This window comes from Brachyhypopomus gauderio, unplaced genomic scaffold (genome assembly GCF_052324685.1).
Source record: "Brachyhypopomus gauderio isolate BG-103 unplaced genomic scaffold, BGAUD_0.2 sc81, whole genome shotgun sequence".
In the NCBI taxonomy this organism is placed as follows: domain Eukaryota; kingdom Metazoa; phylum Chordata; class Actinopteri; order Gymnotiformes; family Hypopomidae; genus Brachyhypopomus; species Brachyhypopomus gauderio.
In genome coordinates, this window is record NW_027506902.1 from 1,094,604 (window position 1) to 1,114,440 (window position 19,837).

The 19,837-nt window shown below is 42.9% G+C and overlaps 2 protein-coding genes across 4 annotated transcripts in view; one reads left to right on the forward strand and one right to left on the reverse strand.

The window, feature by feature from the left end:
- The first annotated feature begins 167 nt into the window (after positions 1-167).
- Positions 168-16,295, forward strand: znf687a (zinc finger protein 687a). Of its 3 annotated transcripts, none has more exons than XM_076991210.1 (11): positions 168-316; positions 1,276-3,498; positions 4,467-4,551; positions 4,761-4,845; positions 4,947-5,131; positions 5,238-5,429; positions 5,565-5,727; positions 5,948-6,196; positions 8,619-8,734; positions 9,408-9,510; positions 12,511-16,295. In XM_076991210.1, exons 1-11 carry the CDS (start codon positions 256-258, stop codon positions 13,090-13,092), a joined length of 4,044 nt encoding a protein of 1,347 aa, XP_076847325.1. In that variant the 5' UTR covers positions 168-255; the 3' UTR covers positions 13,093-16,295. The 3 variants fall into 3 exon arrangements, with proteins under 3 accessions (XP_076847325.1, XP_076847327.1, XP_076847326.1); XM_076991212.1 differs by having other exon boundaries at positions 12,543-12,685; XM_076991211.1 differs by lacking the exon at positions 168-316 and adding an exon at positions 731-1,023 and having other exon boundaries at positions 12,511-16,294.
- A 1,171-nt stretch (positions 16,296-17,466) lies between these two features.
- The window catches only part of otoa (otoancorin), an 11,778-nt gene continuing 9,407 nt past the window's right edge, over positions 17,467-19,837 (reverse strand). The window contains 6 exon segments of the mRNA XM_076991138.1: positions 17,467-17,682; positions 17,779-17,876; positions 18,036-18,172; positions 18,602-18,744; positions 18,848-19,000; positions 19,324-19,511. Of these exon segments, the coding sequence (XP_076847253.1) occupies positions 17,467-17,682; positions 17,779-17,876; positions 18,036-18,172; positions 18,602-18,744; positions 18,848-19,000; positions 19,324-19,511 (935 nt within the window).

Consider the following 19,837-nt stretch of genomic DNA (forward strand, 5'->3'; position numbering starts at 1 on the left):
TTTTAGAGATTCACTTCCATATAAACGGCTAAAAGCTGTAAAGCTATGCAATTAGCAGGGAAGCGACTTCAAAATGCGGATGAACTTGCTTGTGAGCAGTCCCCAGTATTAGCATCAACAGGTGGATAAGAGGAAAGCTCGTCTTCGCTTGCAATGAACGTTCAAAAATAGCCAAATTTATTAATTTTATTAATCCAAATGGACGGATTCAAAAAAATATTGTAAGTACGAATGATCCTGCTTATATAGATTTAGATGACTGGCGATGACGTGGTTGTCATGCGCCACCCTGGAGCAGTCAGGAGACCGCGGACAGGTAATGTGGAGACAAACTTTCTCGATTTAAGATTTACGACCAGTGGCGACCATTTGATCCTGAACCTAACAAAACTAGCAGCGTAGCTACGATACGCAAGTTCATAACCAGCTCCCCAGTGCAGCTAGTTTCGCTCCAAATCCACGGAAACAAGAGCTAGTAAACTGGCTCTCTCGTTGATGTTGGAGTCTCGTTAGTTCTCCCGCTGGGCGGCTGACCTGCTCCACCTCACTGTGTTTTGTGTGATGCTGTTTAATGTAATGGCCCTGCGACAGTATACTGCAGGTCGACCCCAAACACATAGTCTGATATTTGAAATATGTTAATATCTCGGTGACGTTTACTGTGAGGACTAATGTAGTGCTTATAAACGTAGTAAAGTTAGCTGGCCAGCCAGGTCCGCCCTCAGCTATTGTAGCAGCAGGTGTCCGTTACCACCAACCTGTCAGTGTGTTATCAGCTCTAATATAGATAGCTAGCGTGGCAGTTTTGCCAGGGAAATGGTGTATATATACGGTTAGTTTAAGCTTTTTGCCAAATAAGATTGGCAAATTTGATATTTTTCGTGAAGTTGACTTTAGGACTGTTATTTTGCGTAATGCGAGCTAGCTAGGTTAGCGTATTAGCCGGGCAGCTGAACTCGGTCCCAGGAAGTGTCAACTTCCTGAGATCATTTTTATTTTGCTTTGCTGTTTCTGTCGATGAAGGTAATTTAAATTACAAGTTTCTATAGTCATGCAAGATATACGTTATGAAGATCTTTCGTTTGTCCTCACAAAAAGAATAGCTCGTTTTCATTGCATGCAGTTTGTGTGTTGTGGTTTTAGCGTGCCTAGCTAAATGGCTAGCTCGGTTAAATATACACATAGCAAAAGGAACTTTGAATCAACTATAGTTGATATAGTTATAAAAGTTATAACTTTTATTTTGTTTCATTGAAACTAAGCATCTCGTCACAGGAATGGGAGACATGAAAACACCAGATTTTGATGACCTATTGGCAGCATTTGATATTCCAGACATTGATGCTAAAGAGGCAATACAGTCCAGCTCTGGGGATCCTGATGGGAATCATATTGGATCTGGTGCTGGTGGAAAAGAGAGAAGTGAAGGTCCAAGTCAAAGACCTGCCAGTTCTTCAGACGTCACTGAGAGCATTCCTCCAGCTTCCCATGACCTGTCTGCTGTGAGTGTTATAGTGAAAAATAGTGTTTGTTCTGATGCGTACATAAGTGGAGAAGAGGAGGAGGATGAAGATATGGTAAAGCAGGTAAGCAGTGTTCTTGACGAGATGGACAGGAGTGGAGGTGGTGCCATGCTGACTCCACAGCTTCTGCCTAGAGCACACAGCCTTATGCCATCTGATGCACTTATCCATAATGGATTCAAGGCTGTCTCGGATGGAGCTGTGGAAGCCTCTTTACACTCTACTCCAACCCAAATGCAAACCAACGGCCAGCTGTGGTCTCTCTGCTCTCCTAAATCTGCCAGTGAGATTGATGAAGACAACCAGGATGGCAGTTCCTGCAGTCACTCTGCAATCTTTCCATCTCATGTGCCTTTACCTGTTCCTACTCTTTCCACAAATGTAATCAGTCTTCTTCCATCCAAAGTGGATGAGGATGAAGCAGAACATCCTTCTTCTCCCATCCACTCCAGGCTTTTAGATCAGTCTTTAAACTGTACCTCAGATTCTGCTGTCCATCATCCTTTATGTGAAGATGAAGAGTCAGAACCAGACCTTGAAAGCCCTCCACTTATGATCCAGGAGAGTCCAGACCTCCAAATGTCTCCTAATAGACATGGCTCACCAAGTGACTTTCCAGCCACCTCGCCCTCCACTCGGTCTTTGGCCATCAGTAAAACTCCAGTTAGTGAAGACAATTCTGTCCCACACCTTTCGACCCCCTCTGGCCCCCATCAGGCACTCGCACAGAGTAGCGATACTCCTGCTTGCATGACTGAAAAAAATAACTCGCCCAATGCAGAGAGATGCTCTGAGCACATTATCGATGAGCGAGACTCTCCTGAGAGCCCAGAGCCAGAAACACCTGCATGCCTGCAGGACAGAGACTTAACAGATTCTACCCATAAGTGCACAAGCCCAATCCAGCCTGCCACCTCTCGTCTAACTGCCCAGCAAGAGGAAAAAGAACCAGGACAGGGCAGTATGACGGAGATTCCTTGCAAGAATGATGCAGGGTTGAGTGGGCATCTTATGAAAAGTGATGACGAGCAAACTAAGGAAGGTGTGAAAGTTGACTCGGAAGGAGCTAAATTCTCAGGGATTGACCTAGAACCTGCTGCTAAGAAAAGCACAGACTCCTCCGTGGTGCCTTCTAGGCCTCTTAAAGTTCGAATCAAGACGATTAAAAGCTTGACTGGCAACATCACGCGTACTGTGACCAGAGTGGCTCCTAAAGGAGCAGCAGGCGGGGCCACTAAGGGCCCCGATGGTGTCAAGATCCAGCTGGGGGCTCGTAAGGTGTTGAGCAGGCCCAAGAGACCTGCTGCTGCTGCTGCTGCAGTCTCAGGGCAGCCTCAGGGTTCAAAGACTCCAGTGCTGCCTGTGGCCACCCTGCAGGATGCCAGTGCTGCCATGCTGTTTGCGGCCAGCAAGGTACAGAAAGTCACCCTCCCACCAGCCCGCAGCGGCCCAAAAGCAGCAGCCATTCTTCCCACTTCCTCCCAGTCCAAGGCGGCCGTCACCGCTCGCGTGTTGGGCCAGAAGACGGTCTGCGGCGCCGGGTCTTCCGTTCGGCCGGCGTCCGTCAAGAACGGCCCCGGAGCCGCGGTCTCCCGCAGCCAGTCGAGCCTTGTCGAGGCCTTCAACAAGATCCTCAACGGCAAGAACCCCCTGCCCAGTTACCAGCCTGACCTCTCCACCCTGCCGCCCCCTGAGTGGAACCTGGGCGTGCCGTCGAACGGCTACCGCTGCCTGGAGTGCGGCGACGCTTTTGCTCTGGAGCGCAGCTTGGCACGCCACTACGACCGCCGCTCCCTGCGCATCGAGGTGACGTGCAGCCACTGCGCCATGCGCCTGGTCTTCTTCAACAAGTGTAGCCTGCTGCTGCACGCGCGCGAGCACAAGGAGAAAGGCCTGGTCATGCAGTGCTCACACCTGGTCATGAGACCCGTCAGCGTGGAGCAGATGATCGGCCAGCCGGACACCGTGCCTGTAGGTGGGTTGCAGGGATGGTAATCCAATTGTTTCTCCGATGCCCATTTTAAACATGTTTGACAGCTCAGTAATGTCGAGGTATTGCATTTGATCTGGGGTGGGTTTCCCGAAACGTTCGTAGCGCTAAGTACTTCTTAACCTCGTACGTTTCATACGAGGTTACGAAGTACTTAGCGCTACGAACGTTTCGGGAAACCCACCCCTGCTCTTTACCTCCTGCAAATCCATGTGGGTTAAGAAGGACTTGTGTCTTAAACCGGGCTTATACCCTTGGTGCATGCTACAGTGTGCGACGTGCTGCAGCTAAAATCACCAAATTCCATATGACATATTTTTGCTAAAAGGTGATATCAAAAATACATTCTCTGTGCTACAACAATTCCGCAAAATGTTCTACATGCCTCATTGTCTTTTGCTATACAGCAATGTATTTGTAATTGGTGTGTGGGTCCTGCATAATCACAGGCAGCAACTTATTGGATGTTCCTCGATGTTTGTCATAGCAGTGGTCAAACTGCCAGATGTTCTATGCTGGTTTTGGTTGCAGAGGCAATAAATCTGCTGCCATGGACCAGCACGCATTACATATTCACAAGACCACAAACTTGAATTCATGACCACAGAAATATTTTGTGATCTGCAGCAGTATAATCATGATGATGATGATGATGATGACACAGTGTAAACCCACTTCTGTGATGTTTATATATGGTAGAGAAGTGAAGAAACATCACAGAGTATACTTGAGCATACAGACAGGGTTATTGTATTCACACACACACCCCTAATGCAATGTACTGTAGAGTCCTAAACAGACTTATTGCACTGCTATCCGAAGCAGTGTAACACACAAAAATCATTACGAACCTTTCTTCTTATGTGTGATGTGTAGTCTCTCTATATTATGTGAAGCCTTTCAATGTGTGCACCCCTTTAATTGCTTGGTTGCTTTAACATTGTCTTTTATAGGTGTGCTCTCTCCGCCTCTGCTGGCTTCCACGTCTGTGTCCGGAACAGAGGAACTTTCTGTCCAACCTGGGGTACTTGATAACCGGTAATAACTAGGTGCCATGACCTGAAATCTGTACATGCTGATGTATACAAAATGTATAGCTATTTTATTGAATTCTACAGTGAACTCTCCCTCAAAATCTTCCATTTCCCTGTCAGGAAATGTTGGAATGGTGCAGCACGCAGTACCTGCTGATAGGTTTTAATTTCAGTGTGTAGCTGATCATGACTTTGCTGCTGGTTATGGTCCAGGTGCCCAGAGTGTAATAGTCCGTTCAGCTCAAAGGAAGAGCTGGCAGCCCACTTTCAGCACACCGAGCCCTCCTGCATCGACACAGTGAGTGTGCGCTGCATGACTGTTTTTGCAGAACCAGCACCTCATGGCATGAGGACTTGTTATCGTTTACTGAGCGTGTGTGTGTGTGTGTGTGCTTTCAGTGCTGCTTGCAGTGCTCTCCACCGATGCCTATGTGGAATCCCTGTAGTACAGCAGCCCACCGGCGTCTTCACCAGCAGCTCTCCCCTCTCGTCTGCCCCGAGTGTGGCCTCGTCTCTCAGACACACGGCCTCAGTGCACACCTGCAACAGGCCTGCCTGCACTACGCACGCCAGCTCGGACACAGGCATGTGCTCGCGCACGCAAAAACAAGCTCGTGTCTGCCCCTAGATGTTAGTCTTCCCCTTTTTGTTGACTGCTTCAGTGTCATTATTTTCACTCTCGCTTTGCAGGTGCGCCTGTTGTCAGTTGGTGTTCGGAGGTGCGAATAGTCTGAATGCAGTGAAGACGCACATGCAGACGGCTCATTGTGAAATCTTCCATAAATGCCCCTCCTGCCCCATGGCCTTCAAATCTGCCTCCAGCGCTGATGCCCACTGTACCGCGCAGCACCCTGATCTGACACACACAGCCAAGCAGTCCAAGTGGGTGTCCAGTGTAGACACAGCTTTCTGTCTTTAAGATGTTGTGGGTGTTTTCTGTTGGGAAAACTGTGCTAACTGTGTGTGTGTGTGTGTGTGTGTGTGTGTGTGTGTGTGCGCGCTTTCCCTTTCATGTAGAGAGATCTATAAATGTGTGATGTGTCGGACCGTTTTTACCCAGAAACCCCTGCTCAACGTCCATTTTGACACTCACTTAGTGAAGCAAAAGGTCCACGTGTTTAAATGTCCTGACTGCAACAAGGTGTTCACACAGAGAAGTTCCCTCCTAGAACATGTAAAGGTCTGGCTCTAATTGTATTCATTAACTGATTCTCTTTTGGTTCAGTCATGTGAATATATTATGCATGCTGTAATGTTCATTTGAATACATTTTAAAAACACAGTTGACTTAAGTTGGGTATGTGTGTTGCTGTGAAGACACCAACATTTAAACTGGGCAAACAAGCAACCATTATAGCAACCATTATATGCTACAGTTTTCCTCTGTTCTCCACCTCCAGGCTTCTCACAGCAAGTCCACGGTTCATGTGAATGACGTGTCTGTTCAGAGGGGCTCTGTGAAGATGGAGACCTCCGATGGGGAAGAGTGGAAGAGAGAAGAGGAGGTGGAACAAGGAAAGAGGCGAAATCCAGTAGCTGTGAAGAACCCCACTGTTCCCGACGTTCTGATCTGGAGCTGCGCAGAGTGTCGGACACGCTACACCGACAAAGACAGCTACATCAGCCACATGGCTAACCAGCATGGGAAGGTCAGAAACACTACATGCTATGGTTAATAATACACTATGATCAGTGTGGAGGCACTGTAGACACAAAGTCAAATTTATTGAAACATGTTGTCACAAAGCAGCTTTACAAGAGCAATGGGTCCAGATCCCTAATGAGCAAGCCAGGGACGACAGTGGCAAGGAAAAACTCCCTAGGCAGGGATTAGGAAGAAACCTTGGGAGGACCGAGAGTTCAATAGGGAACTCGTTGTCCATTGGGCTGCCCAGCTAGTCACAGTCCCTCCAATGTGCATGTTGAGCCTCAAGTAGGAGTCGACATCGGAGCATCCACTGATGGAAAATTGTCTTTGTAGGAGCATGTAACCAGGATGCAAAATACAGATTAAGTACGTAAACATCAATTTACGCATCCACATATATAGCACACGTGCAAGTGATTAGCGTGATTAGGATCTGGCAGGCTTATCTATAGCAGTATAACTAAAGGGAGGGACCTGGAGGTGACCACAGGCGTGAGGGCTCACTGAGCCATTGCTTTACACCCAAATCATTATTACAACTAAAGTGAACCCAAGGCAACATCTCGGATTACTAGGAGACCCGATGACTGGGGGGCCCTGAGCTCCACACCTTCATATGTAGAATATTAACTGAAGGCTTGATTAAATAGGTGAGCCTTAAGACTAGATTTAAAGATTGGAACTGTGCCAGAATCTTGGATTGGAGCTGGAAGACTTCCATAACCAAGGAGAAAGCTCTGCCTCCGGCTGTAGTCTTGCTAATTTTTGGTACTGAGAGAAATCCTGCATTTTGAGAGTGCAGCAGGTGAAATGGGTTATAGTATGCAATGAGCATGCAATTAACGCCTTATAGGTCAACAGAAGAATTTTGTTTGATGCTTAACCAGAAGCCAGTGCAACGCTGAGAGAGTAGGACTAATATGATTGAATTTTCTCGCCCTAGTTAGGACTCTAGGTGCAGCAGTCTGTACAAGTTGGAGTTTTTTAAGGGACTGTTTCAAGCAGTTATTCTCAACTGGTGGGTCGTGACACATTCTGGGTGGGTCACAGACAGCTTAGTACAGACAGCTTAAAAAAATTAATACTCTTCTGATTTTGTACTTTTATCTTGAAAAAAGACAGAGAGGCACCCATCAGACATCACGATAAATATTAATTTGCCAGTAATTATTTCACTCGCCAGTGGGGACAGGTGACACAACAGCATAATTTTTTATGGGTTTTGTGGTGGTCAGTTTTTGCCTAATTATTTCAATAGCTTTTAAACGATCCATTATAAGTCCACAAAACAAGTTGTATTACACAAAGTGCATCCTAAGTAAAAACCTACAGCTCATGAATGGGTATTTCTACCTTGCACCAATTTGTAGTGGCCAGTTTTGGTCTCAAAATCTCAATAGCGTTTATAAACGGTCCATCATAAGACCATAATGCAAGGTTGTTGATTAGAATGCACTTAATGTAATAAGACTTGTTTAATGCTCTTATGATGGATCTTTTTAAAAGCTATTGAAATATTTGACAAAACCTGACCACCACAAATTGGTGCAAGGTAAAAATACCCATATCTGAGTTGTAGGTTGTTATTTAGGATGCACTTTGTGTAATACACCTTGTTTTATGGTTTTATGAAGAATCGTTTAAAAGCTATTGAAATCTTTGCAGAAAAATAGAGTGCACAGTGCTCTGGGGTCTTTACGACCGCCATTTTCGTCTATGTTAAGATGATTTGTAGACAGTGACAGTAGTACATTTTAAAATAACATGTCTAATTCCGAATATGCGAACGTGAAAGCAACTTTACCACAGTTACAAGGAAGGGAAAGACAGCAGGCATGTTGGACGGCAGAGATCCTAAATAACAGCTGACCTGATACGAGTGTTGAAATGCTTATTTGTATTTTATTATGGTGTCTATAAAAAGTTATTGGCACCTGATGTTTTCCTTTTGGGAGCCACTGGCTCCTTGAGTAATTTATTTTGTCTGGAGCCCAGCATGCGAACCGTTCTTGTTGCCATGGTAAGCACAGTTGTTATTCCTTTTAATTTGTTATAACATTTGTATTGTATAAGGTGGGTCATGACCTAATGACCATGAGAAAATGTGGGTCCCGGCCTGAGACCAGTTGAGAAGCCCTTGTTTAGAGAATCCAATTAAAAGACTTTTAAAGTAGTCCAATCTTGAGGAGACAAAAGCATGGACCAGTTTCTCTGCATCTGATAACAAACGTTAATGTCTCAGCTTAAATGTAACGTAAAATGGAAAAAGCCTTAGTGACATTGCAGATTAGAGATTGGGGACAAGCTCTATGCTATGGCATTAACATGGCCTGTGTGTGGTGTGATGCACTGCAACAGCAAGTCCTTGTCAATGTGCTTCTATATTTGCTATGAACTAAAATCGCATCATTTTTGTTGTGTAGGAGCTGAAGAGGTTTCCCTGCACTGCGTGTGAAGGTTCATTTTCTTCCTCCTCGAGTCTCAGGCGACACATTCGGGTCAAACACAAAGGCATCAAAAGAGCAACTTTCTACTGTCAGTGAGTATGAGCAAACAAACGCTCACTCCAGACCTCCTGGATATGTTGGTTGAAGATGTATTACTGCCCTTCAGTTTCCTGCAGATGATGCACTCATCAGTTTCAGTTTGATATCCATGTTTAGTAGCACTGATAAACAAAATGGACGGCAGGGGCAACGAGACAAGTCTCAATGGCACTTCCTTCTTCTGAAGTCTAGAAAAGCAGTAGTAGCTATATTACTTGATGCGCTTGCCAAGGTTATTTTTAACCAATGTGGTTTTTCCTGTGTAACTGAAAATTATGGTTAAGGTCCTTCGTTTATATAACACAGGTTTATATAACTAAATCTTCAAATGATTATCTTATAAAAGCTTATAAGAAGCTTGTCTTACATTTTAGACCCTTACACGGGTCTGACATTCATAAATAGTATGGCACAGAATAGGAAGATCTGTAAATGTTTTATAATCCAGATCCAGTTATTCAATGAAATAAAAACTACTTGTTTAGGTTGGCCTGTACTTGGTAATTCGGTTGTTTGTTTATTACACCATTATGAGCAGTCTGAAGCAGTCCTGTATGATGTGTCTGGTGATGCTAACAGAATTCTAGCAGGTGCTTTGTCATTTTAATTACTTGGGTTGTTTCTTAGGTCATGATATCTGATTTTTCTATGTATGCTTGTGTCTAGGTTATGCACTGAAGGCAAAAAGAGTTTTAGCAGTAAGCTGGTTCTGGAGAAACATATGCAAATTCATCATAGCGGACAAAGAGGAGCAAGCACTCAAAGCCAGGTGAGACATGCACGCACACACAATTAACACACACTTCCTTACCTCAAAAAGTCTCATTCCTGTCAATGTTCTACTGTGGAGGTTCAGTAAACAACCAGCATGAAATACCCACTATTGAACAGCATCAGTGCATCATTAGATTGAATAAATTTTTTATCACAGGCCAGGAGTCATTACATGATTGACCGGTTACAGGTCAGGAGTCATTACATGACTGACCAGTTGAATTAAAGGAAAAATGGAAGACCAGTGCCAGATGGCCAGTGTGTGTGTGTCAGGAGAGGAATGATGGAGTGCCATGCAGGGGTTTAATGGTGGAGCGCCATGCAGGGTTTTAATTTAATGCAGGAGCGCCATGCAGGGTGTTCATTTAATGCGTGAGCACCATGCAGGGTGTTCATTTAATGCGTGAGCACCATGCAGGGTGTTCATTTAATGCAGGAGCACCATGCAGGGGTTTAAAGTGTCTTGGAAAATAATATTCTGTGCCATCAAATCATCATGAAGCATGAACTAGTTCATTTGGGAACCGCAAAGTGATATAATTCTTCATCCCATGTTCTGGTGCACAAATCACTTTCAGAAATATTGATTGCTACCTTTTGGTGAAAATATGATATGTCTCTTTAAACATGCACAAATACACACCTTTAGTGTTTCTGCAAGCATTTAAGCCCTTTGACTTGAAAACCGGTTGGAACAAACAGTTTGTTTGTGAGAATTATTTTATATTTTGGTCATTCTTCCAGTAAATTGTTACCTAGTTGTTCAGATTGTTTGGACAGTGCTTATGGACCACAATTTTTAAGATTCTTGATTGGATTGAGATCAAAGTTTATATCTCAATCCAATCAAGAATTTGTGGAACTGTTTGAAAATTGCCCTTTGTAAAGCAGTTAATCTTTTTATTGTTCAACCATTATCCCATGCTTGGGATAAATGCCCTGTATTTTGCAACATCTATCTGTCCTTCAATTTTAACACCACTTTGTAGGTGGTTCATGGGTTCGATCAGAGTACATACAGATAGTGAAGTAAAGGGAATAAAAAGATTTTATTCTGGACAGTGAAAACATTAAAAAGCTTGCTAAGTAAGAGAGCAAAGATAGCAAATATTTAAGACCATTACCAATCATGCAGTTTTTCAGAATTGGGAAGTTGGAGGGAGTCATGTTAAAGGACACAATATTTATTTATCTGATATTTTTAATAAATTACTGGTGGAAGGATGATTTGCTCCCAGTCATTTGTTCGGATGTTGTTCGGAAACCATCAAAGGAGAAAATAAAGTTCTGATGGTTGGGTGTTTCTAGGACGTCACAGTCATGGCAGCATCCAGACAGTAATGATAACATTGGCCAAAGTGTTGTGATGTCCTCTCCCACAACACCAACAAGCAGATAGACCAGGAACAAGTGAAGAAACCACGCATTCAGTGGAAAGCATGTCAATCTGTATGTGTGTACAAATGGTAAAGGCAATGCCACCACACACACATAAGCTACTGTTGGCCAGCACTTCAACAAGTGAGTGGAAATCATCCAGCAGACATACTGCCCCAGGTGGGCAGCAGGAGGCCTTGGAGCAGATCGGGCAAACTATGTTGGGGGTAGAAAACATGACATAAGAGGGAAAGTCCAGTGTAAAAACACCACAGGTACAATGAAAGCCAAAATGTGAAAGTTGCGAGCACATAAAGCCAAATATATTGCAGTTACTTGATTGGCCACACCCTCCCCCATTCACACCTTGCCAGGCAGAGGTGTGAAAAGCTGTCATTCAAAGCCACCAGCTCGATCCGGTCCAATAAAAACAATGGAATTCAAGAATAGACAGATGTAGCTTTGCAATTCAAGAACAAATAATGCAACATAAATCTGCGAGGTCGCTGAGAGGTCGAGAATTGTTTGTTGTTCTCAGCCAAGGAGAGGATTATGCAATTCTTTGCAATGAAGTGAGCAAGCAAATAGAGGTATTTATCAACATTCCCTGTACTGTTTTAAAGTGTGATACTGATGCTTTGATAGTACATGAATTTTACGTGACAACATGGTCATCTTACCTTGTTAACCTGCCTTTTAAACAGACATTTAAAGAACTTACAGGCTGGATTTCTCGCAATCGGCTGCATGTACACTGCTGAATGCATGTAGATAGAATAGGACATTTTCAGTTTATCTGGTTTGTTTGAAAAGTTTTCGATGTTTAATATGTGATTTGACGTCGAATTCATGGCGCATCTGCAGGAAGAGGTTAATGTTCAAATTACTTAACACGTAATATCAACCTCATCTAATATCCTTTAGATCAACCCAAATTCTACTTTAAATCTTGATGGGTAGATAACTCCTCTTTCTGCGTTCATCGTGCTCTGCCATCTTCTGACGACTGTGTAGCGTCAATCACAAAACCATATCAGCCAATAGCATTCACTGAAAGAAACTCCTATGAGCCCACCCCCAAAGTGCCAAAAATGCTCCTTGCCAAAACTCCCACAAAAAATAGCCGAAGCAAACATGCTTGTTGCACGAGCGCCATCATAAAATCGAGAAGGAAAAAACACTTGAGCCTGAAAAAAGACAGTTTGACCGCGCACACAAAAGTCGACTTTCTATGCTTGTGACTTTCACATTTACCCTCGCAAGTTGAATATTTACGCTCGCGAAATGTTTCAACACGCACGCTTGTTTTTCGGCCTGTTTTTGCGCACCTTAGTTTTGGCACGAAAATGACGTCATACTAAACAACCATTTTAGAGAATGTCCATACAAAAGGAAAAAACAGACCACAAAGAGTGGCAGTGAAAATGTGGAAGTTGAATTCAGAAATGCTAACATGTACAACAGTTTTTATTTAACATTGTTGTTATACCTATGAGGACATTGTGTCCTCAAAATTTAGCAACATAAATATTTGCCTATGCACACGTAAGCACCCGACGAGCATTGATGGTACGTCATTTCCTTCATTCTATGTTGCCATTTTGGGCCCTTGTGCCAGGTGTGCCCTCGCTCCACTGACACTGCTGACAGCTCCTCTGAGCAGGACGGAGGCCCTAGCACCGTGACTGCAGCCTCTGAAGAAGACAGCTCGCTGGCTGAGGGCCTCACACCACGGACTGGCAGGGGAGGATGGACTCAGGAGCAGGAAGGGCCGGGCTTCCGCTGCATGCCCTGTGGCTTTGTGTCGGAAGATAAGGAGGAGTTTCGAGTCCATATCAAGAGTCACCGTGGCGATGAGGGCAGGACTGTACAGTGTCAGCAGTGTGGGGCGTGTTTTGCATCTGGCTCCTCCCTCAGTCGCCATCGCTTCATCAGCCACCGCATGCGTGACGCAGCCACAGAGCGCCCCCCCACACCGACCCCTGATGGGGATGACAGGCAAAGTAACATGATCCCTGGCCCCACAGCAATGGCAGCATCTCCGGGGACCCCATCACAGGTGGAGGACGGGGACGGGGAAGGCAAGCTCGTCTGCAAAGTGTGTAGATGTCAGTTCAGCAAGGCTGCCGATCTCAACACCCACTTCCGAACTCACGGCATGGCCTTCCTCACCAGCTACAAAGCGGACAAGCTGAACTGAGACAGAGCAGAGGGGCGGGAGTGGGGTGAGCCTGACGATATTGAATGAAGCTGTTGCTCAAAATGTGAAGATCTACTGACCTTGTGTTTACACTGAATGTTGCTCTAATGTGCCTTAAACACTTCGCACAGACACTCACAATAGCAGCGCAGCTTGTTGTTTCATTATGCATAGGTTTGCAACAAGCACAGTAACTTGAAGATTTGTAATCAGAGCTCCTTGTAGTCATGATAAAGGAGATCTGGGAAGGCTAGAGGCGGATCAGACTGGCACTAAATTGACTTGGTTATTCAACCTGATTGTTGTTTATCCTATACCCCAGTGCACTTACAGAGCCTTAGCTCTTCATATTTACAGTTGCCTTTGTAACATTAGACAAGCATTGTATATCCTGACTAATGGTTCCCAAAATCACCCAAAATCAGCAGGGGTGTCAAACTCATTTTGGTCTGGGGGCTGCATAATACTTAATCGGACCTTAAGGGGGCCAGACCAGTAAACTCGTTCCAAAATTACATGGAACTAACAGTAAGTCCACATTTTTTTCTTTATATTAGTGCAAAGAAGTAAATTATAAAAAAAACTTTATATGAAATGAATTGTCCTTTTACTAAATATATTATGAACAACTTTTTAAGAAAAGTATGTGCAATTTCAACAACACTTTTACACAGATAAACATTTATTTCAGTGCTTTGTGCATAAAAACTGATTACAGTGACATTTTCCACATCTGCGAAGCACTTCTGAACACATGAACTTTCTTTTTTCTTGAAGACTTTTCACTTAAGAGGTTATCAGGGTCAACATAAAAAGCGGGTAAAGCAATAGAATTGATTAAAATATACCCCTAGCGGATAATATAGGAACAGCAGATTTTAAATGAAATGTAGTTCATTCTTCTTTAATAATCCAGGTTTATTCCACGGGCTGAACTGAATCCCCGTATGTTTTGACACCCCTGACTTGGAGGGTCAATCTAGGCTAATCTGTCTTAATTTAGAAATTCTGCAACTGTAAAGAGTTGCCTGGTACCACAGACAAACATTCTGATACTGATATCATATTCGCAGTATAGGTTCCTTTTACCTATAGTGGCACTGATCAGAACAGTCAGTTTGTATGGTAATTAAACATTTAAAGCTCTATATAATAGAGCATTTCTTTGTTTTGTTCTGTTATTCAGAGAATTGTACCTCTCTGATTTCATTTAATCTAGAGACAACCACAGCCTTAATTCATTCAAAGTAGATCCATACCTTCCACAGGAAAACAATTATGGGTTTTAAATGTTTAAGATTCCACTTGTTTTTAAATATAATTCGAATTATTATATTGTAATATTTTTTGTTACAGACTGGTAGCAAAATTTGTTGTGACAGTTACAACAGCAGATGAAGATTGCCTTGCCTTTTAATTACCCTTTCATTTTTAATGCTTTACTTGGTTCTGATTTTGAATGTAGTTTGGATTTTGAATTTTGATTTCTGTTTTTAGTTCTCAATAATCAGTCAAGTATAAAATATCTAATCGTCATAGTAATATTTAAAATATAATGGTTGCCTTTCTGTTTTAGTTAGATTGCTCAAATATACATTACTGATATATTTACTAACGCTAATGCCTACAAAGCCATTGAATATGGAATTCCTGTGGGATTCAATACTGACTAGATGAAGACCATTTAAAATGCAGCTGTATGTGTGAAGGCATGAAGGGAATCTTCGTGTGAGTAGGGGAGGCAAGAGAGGAGAGGGACCTTGCCTGCCTACTCAGTCTGAACCTGAATACCGTGTCTCCGAGTTCTCATATGCCTGTCATCATATGCATCAACAGCAGCATGATTTAACTGGATGATAAATGTCTCCTATATTGTGGGGGATGGATTTTTTTTTCTTTTCACTGAGGTTCCTGTATTGGGGCCTTCCATAACATGCTCATGTTTGGACTTTTGCGGTCAGCTAAAGAAAAAGGTTTAGGCAGAAACTGACCCGTCTTAGTTTTTAGTATGTCCATTACTTAATTAGCAACAGATTCTAATCTCAGGCTTATTTAAAATGCTCCTGTTTTATTGATAAATGTTAACTGAGTAGGTTGAGCTTGATTTCCAACTATTTACATGTACTTTTAAAGTTCCAAAAACATCCTGAGTGATGCCTAAACCAATTATCACCTTCCTTCTTTGACATTTATAAATTGGGAATAGTCTGTTGCAAATCTCACATTACGTCTCTTCTGTTAATATGATTGCCTAATGTGATGGTGGCGGGAATATCCAGGTTGATTCTGACAGCATTCAGTTACACTGATTAAAATTCAAGCATCTCTCTTAACCAATACGATCCGAAGACAGATCTTAAAATCATTTCCTGTTCTCTTTCACCAAAAATATAGTAAAGAAGAAATGTTGGCTACACTTGGTTTCTCAAAACATTATCAAACTAGATTTATCTTGTATTGTATATGTAAAGTACTAGTATGAATTGTACAAAACCATCCCATGTACCGGTAATTGAACCATGCTTTTTGAACCATGCTTCTGAACATTATTTTTGTTTATTGGTGAGTTTGTTCTGATGAGGTTTCTAATGTACTCGAACCATGCTTTTTTAACATTGTTGTGGTTTATTAGTGAGTTTGTTCCGTTGAGGTTTTCTCTGGTTTATCTTCTTTGAGTATTCCACAATCTCCATTCTCCAGATACAGGTCTGAAATTTGCATATCTTTAAATATATTTTTAAGATGTTTCAGTTATAGATATATTCATTTACAAATGAATTGTTAAAGATGGTCTAACAATTGTACCTCATACACAATTGTAGAATAATATAAATAAATATTGTGCTTTCTCTTAAAATGTTATTGTTTATACAGAAATGTAAAAGCATACACATTGTCATGTTTAAAGATGCTGAATATTGGGCCATTTATCAACCCATCAGGTAATCACTATGGACTATGTCCCCTGAATAGAACATTTAATATAGCATTCATAGAGTTTAATATAGTATAATATTAATTGGTTAAATAGGAACCGACAGCACACAGCAAACTTTTTTATAGTGGTTTTGTGACAGCTTAACTGAAATAGGCCCATGTACTACCGCTTTCAGTAACAGTATTTTTGCAAGCGATTATTCCTTATTCATTAAATCTAAAAATTATGAAGAAAAAAAAATGTTGCATTAGTGGTGAGGTCTGTTGTACAGAGCAATTCCTATGTAGACATTTCCAGGAAGCATTTCACTGTTGTTCAGTGAATATATCTCAGCCACAGCAGTGCTAGAGGTGGGAGGAGGGTTATGATGCCAAAGGTCCTGTGTTCTGGGGCCCCTAAATAGGTCATAAAGAGACAGAAAATATGATAAAGAATAACAGTAAGATGTCACAAACATGGCCTGTGTAGTGCATTTAAGTGACTTTGCCTGAGAGCTCAGCAGCTTAAATTTGTGTGGCAGTTTGGTTTTTAGAATGTGTGGTCATCATTAGTGCCGGCCGTGCACACCAAGCTCCTGCTCCGTTTGTACAGGAACTGGATAGTCTGTAGCAGTGGGCCCAGTACACTAAACTCGATAGTTGGAGCACACCCTCCGGTCCCAAACCCAATCTGCTTGGCTCTCCTGTACCTGTCTGCTGCCTCCAGAGTCCCACAAGCCAACCAGGCCCAATAAGATTTTTTCTTCAGAATGACAGCCTCCCTTACCTGAGGTGTCCGGAACAAAGTCCACTCGGACTCAATGTCTCCAGCCTCCCTTGGCATGCGGTCAAAGCTCTGCCAGATATGGGAGTAAACATCTTTCTGACAGGTTCCTCTGCCAGACATTCCCAGCAAACCCTCATGATATGTTTGTGTCTGCCTTGTCTGTCCAACATCCTCACCCGCCATCTGATCCAACTCACCACTAGGTGGTGATCAGTTGACAGTTCAGCTCCTCTCTTTACCTGAGTGTCCAAGACACACCGATGCAAGACCAACGATTACAAAGTCGATCATTGAACTTTGACCTAAGGTGTCTTGGTGCCATGTGCACTTATGGACACCTCTGTGCTCAAACATGGTGTCCATTATGGACAGACTGTGACCAGCACAGAAGTCCAATAACAGTACACCACTTGGGTTCAGATCCTGCCCTCCGACTTTCACCATGGGCAACTCCAGAAAAGACTAAAGCCAAGCCTCTCTCGAGAGGATTAGTTCCAGAACCCAAACTGTGTGTTGAGGTGAACCCAACTATATCTGGTTGATATCCCTCATCTTCGCACACTAGCTCAGGTTCCTTCCCAACCAGAGAGGTTACGTTCCATGTCTCAAGAGCCAGCTTCAGTAACTGAGGATCGGTAAGCCAAGGCCCATGGGAGATGTTGTGGTGTGTATTACTGTATTCTTGCGGTTGAAGAATACACACCTGCTTTCTGTGGTAGCGCATTGGCTAAGGTGGAGGAGGAAGAGGCGGGTTCACTGCGGCTCACCAGTCCCACCGCCTCATCTACAGCGTTTCTTTGCTCTGCTCTCAGCAACGCCCTCTGGGCCTCGGTTACTGTTGCAGCATTGTCAGGACCCAAGGCTCTCAACTGGCTCACTGACAGTGCCTGATCACAAAACAAAGAGCACAGGATAAACATAGATTAATGATCAGTGTGTAAGCCGCGGGGTGGGGGGGTGGGGGGTGTGGTAGTGGCACTCACCAGTAGGCGCTCAGGAGGAATGAGGGAAATGGCGGACTGCTGGATGTAGGGCATGACAGAGCTGTTCAGACTGGCCAGTTCGCTGGCATTCAGACCAGCTATGGACAACAGAGCAATTTGCATCATCACTCAGAAACAAGGAAACTGCATCTACCATCTGATTGCATGATTGTCCCTTGTAAGGGACTTTATTGTCATATGATGCATCATTTAATCATTTAGAACTTTGTAACTTGTAGTTTGCTGTTGGAACAGACCAATGATGTTGCCCATGGTGCTAACTTCAGCTTCACTCCACCCTTTTGGGTCCCCAAATGCAGCGATGGCTTTCATCTTCAGACACTCTAGTGCACTGAGCGGGCACAGGGCACGGCCTATGTCCCCTACCGCCTCTCTGAAATATCCAAGCATAGCACCAGCAATTTGTGTATAAGACAATGTGTGTGTCTTAACAATTTAACAATAAATTCAAACTTTTTTATCACAGAAGCATAATCTCACTCTGAAATAAAATAGTAAAAAGCAACCTTCAAAAACAAAATAAAGAAAAATAATCCTGACTAAGAAATAATTATATCCCATAAAATAACCTGTTCCACAATTGTTGGCACCATTTACAATTTCCTGGAAATAAATATATTTGAACAGGAGAGTGCATAGGAGAAGACCTAGGACTCTGGATGATTTAGAGAAGTTGTGTAAAGAGGAATGGTTGAAGATCCCTCTTTCTTTAAAAGAATTTATTAGAAGCCAAAGAACTCTTCTTAACGAGAGGAGCCAAAAATTATGGAGGGCACTGTATATGTCTTTAAAGATGTCTTACTTGAATTCCTCGGTGTTGAGCTGATCTGTCTGGTTAGGCTGTAGTCCACAGATAAAGGAGCCCAGGCCAACCATCTCAAATGCTCCAAGTTTAGACACTTTTAGTCCAGTTCTGTCTATAAAGCCTTTCCAGACTGCTGTTTTCTGCAAGAAACAGCATTAACCACCCACATTAGTTTTAACACCGTTTGTTTTAATATGAAGATGTATGTGTGTATGTGTCAGCATATAATAGCATGTGTGTTACCTGTGTTTGATTCCAGTGACATGCTGACAGAAGCTCCAGCGTGTCCAGAGAGGTGATGCTCAGGTTTTGGAGTTGCCTTTCATTAAAACCTTGACACACACAACCCAGCTCCACTATCTGAGTTTCATTCAGCATTGTCACATCGCCCCATACCTACAAAACAGGAACAAAGAAGACTGGATTTTGTTGGAATATAATATATAACAAATGTATATAATACAAAAATATAATATTTTCAAATACCAACTTTATCTAATACCATGTTGAGCTGAAATAAATATTTGGAATACACCTAATTAAAATGTTTGTTATTAAATTATATCAATGCTGAAAGTTGTTTTTCTATCTTTTAATAAAGATAGGACTCTTATATTAGACAATACAAGCTCAAAACACCAAACGTGAGCACTGCTGGAATGTGTTATGATGTTTTATGTCAACACGTGTGGGTTCTTGTGGAGTTTATGCGTGTCTACCTCTATAGCTTTCTGTTTGAGCACTGACAGCTGTTCGGCAGTGTAGTTGTGTATCTCTCCCAGCACTGAGACACCGTCTTGGAACGTTTGAGCTGTCATCTTGGACAGCTGAGTAGGGCTCCAGTATTCATTTCCCTGGCCCAGATCCTCAATGAGCGATGGGGTAGGCCCTGTCAGAGAAGGCTGCACTGCCGGAGAAACTACGAGTCAAAGAGGAAGATACACAGTGACCCTCTTTTCACTTTTCCTGATATGGTGATTTCCAGTGGAAACTGGAACTTCTAGAACTACTGAATGACTGACCACATGCTGACATTTAAAGGACACTTTAAATTGCTCAGTTTTATTTACCACAGTGAACAATTCACTTGGGAGTTTCCACCCAGTACATTTCACGTTCAAGTTTCATTAGAAAAGGAATATGACACTTTTCACATCACTGCTCATTGGCTTAGAGGACACTACTCTAAAGTTGTTCTATGCATGCCCTGATCCATTGCCCCAGCAATGTCAA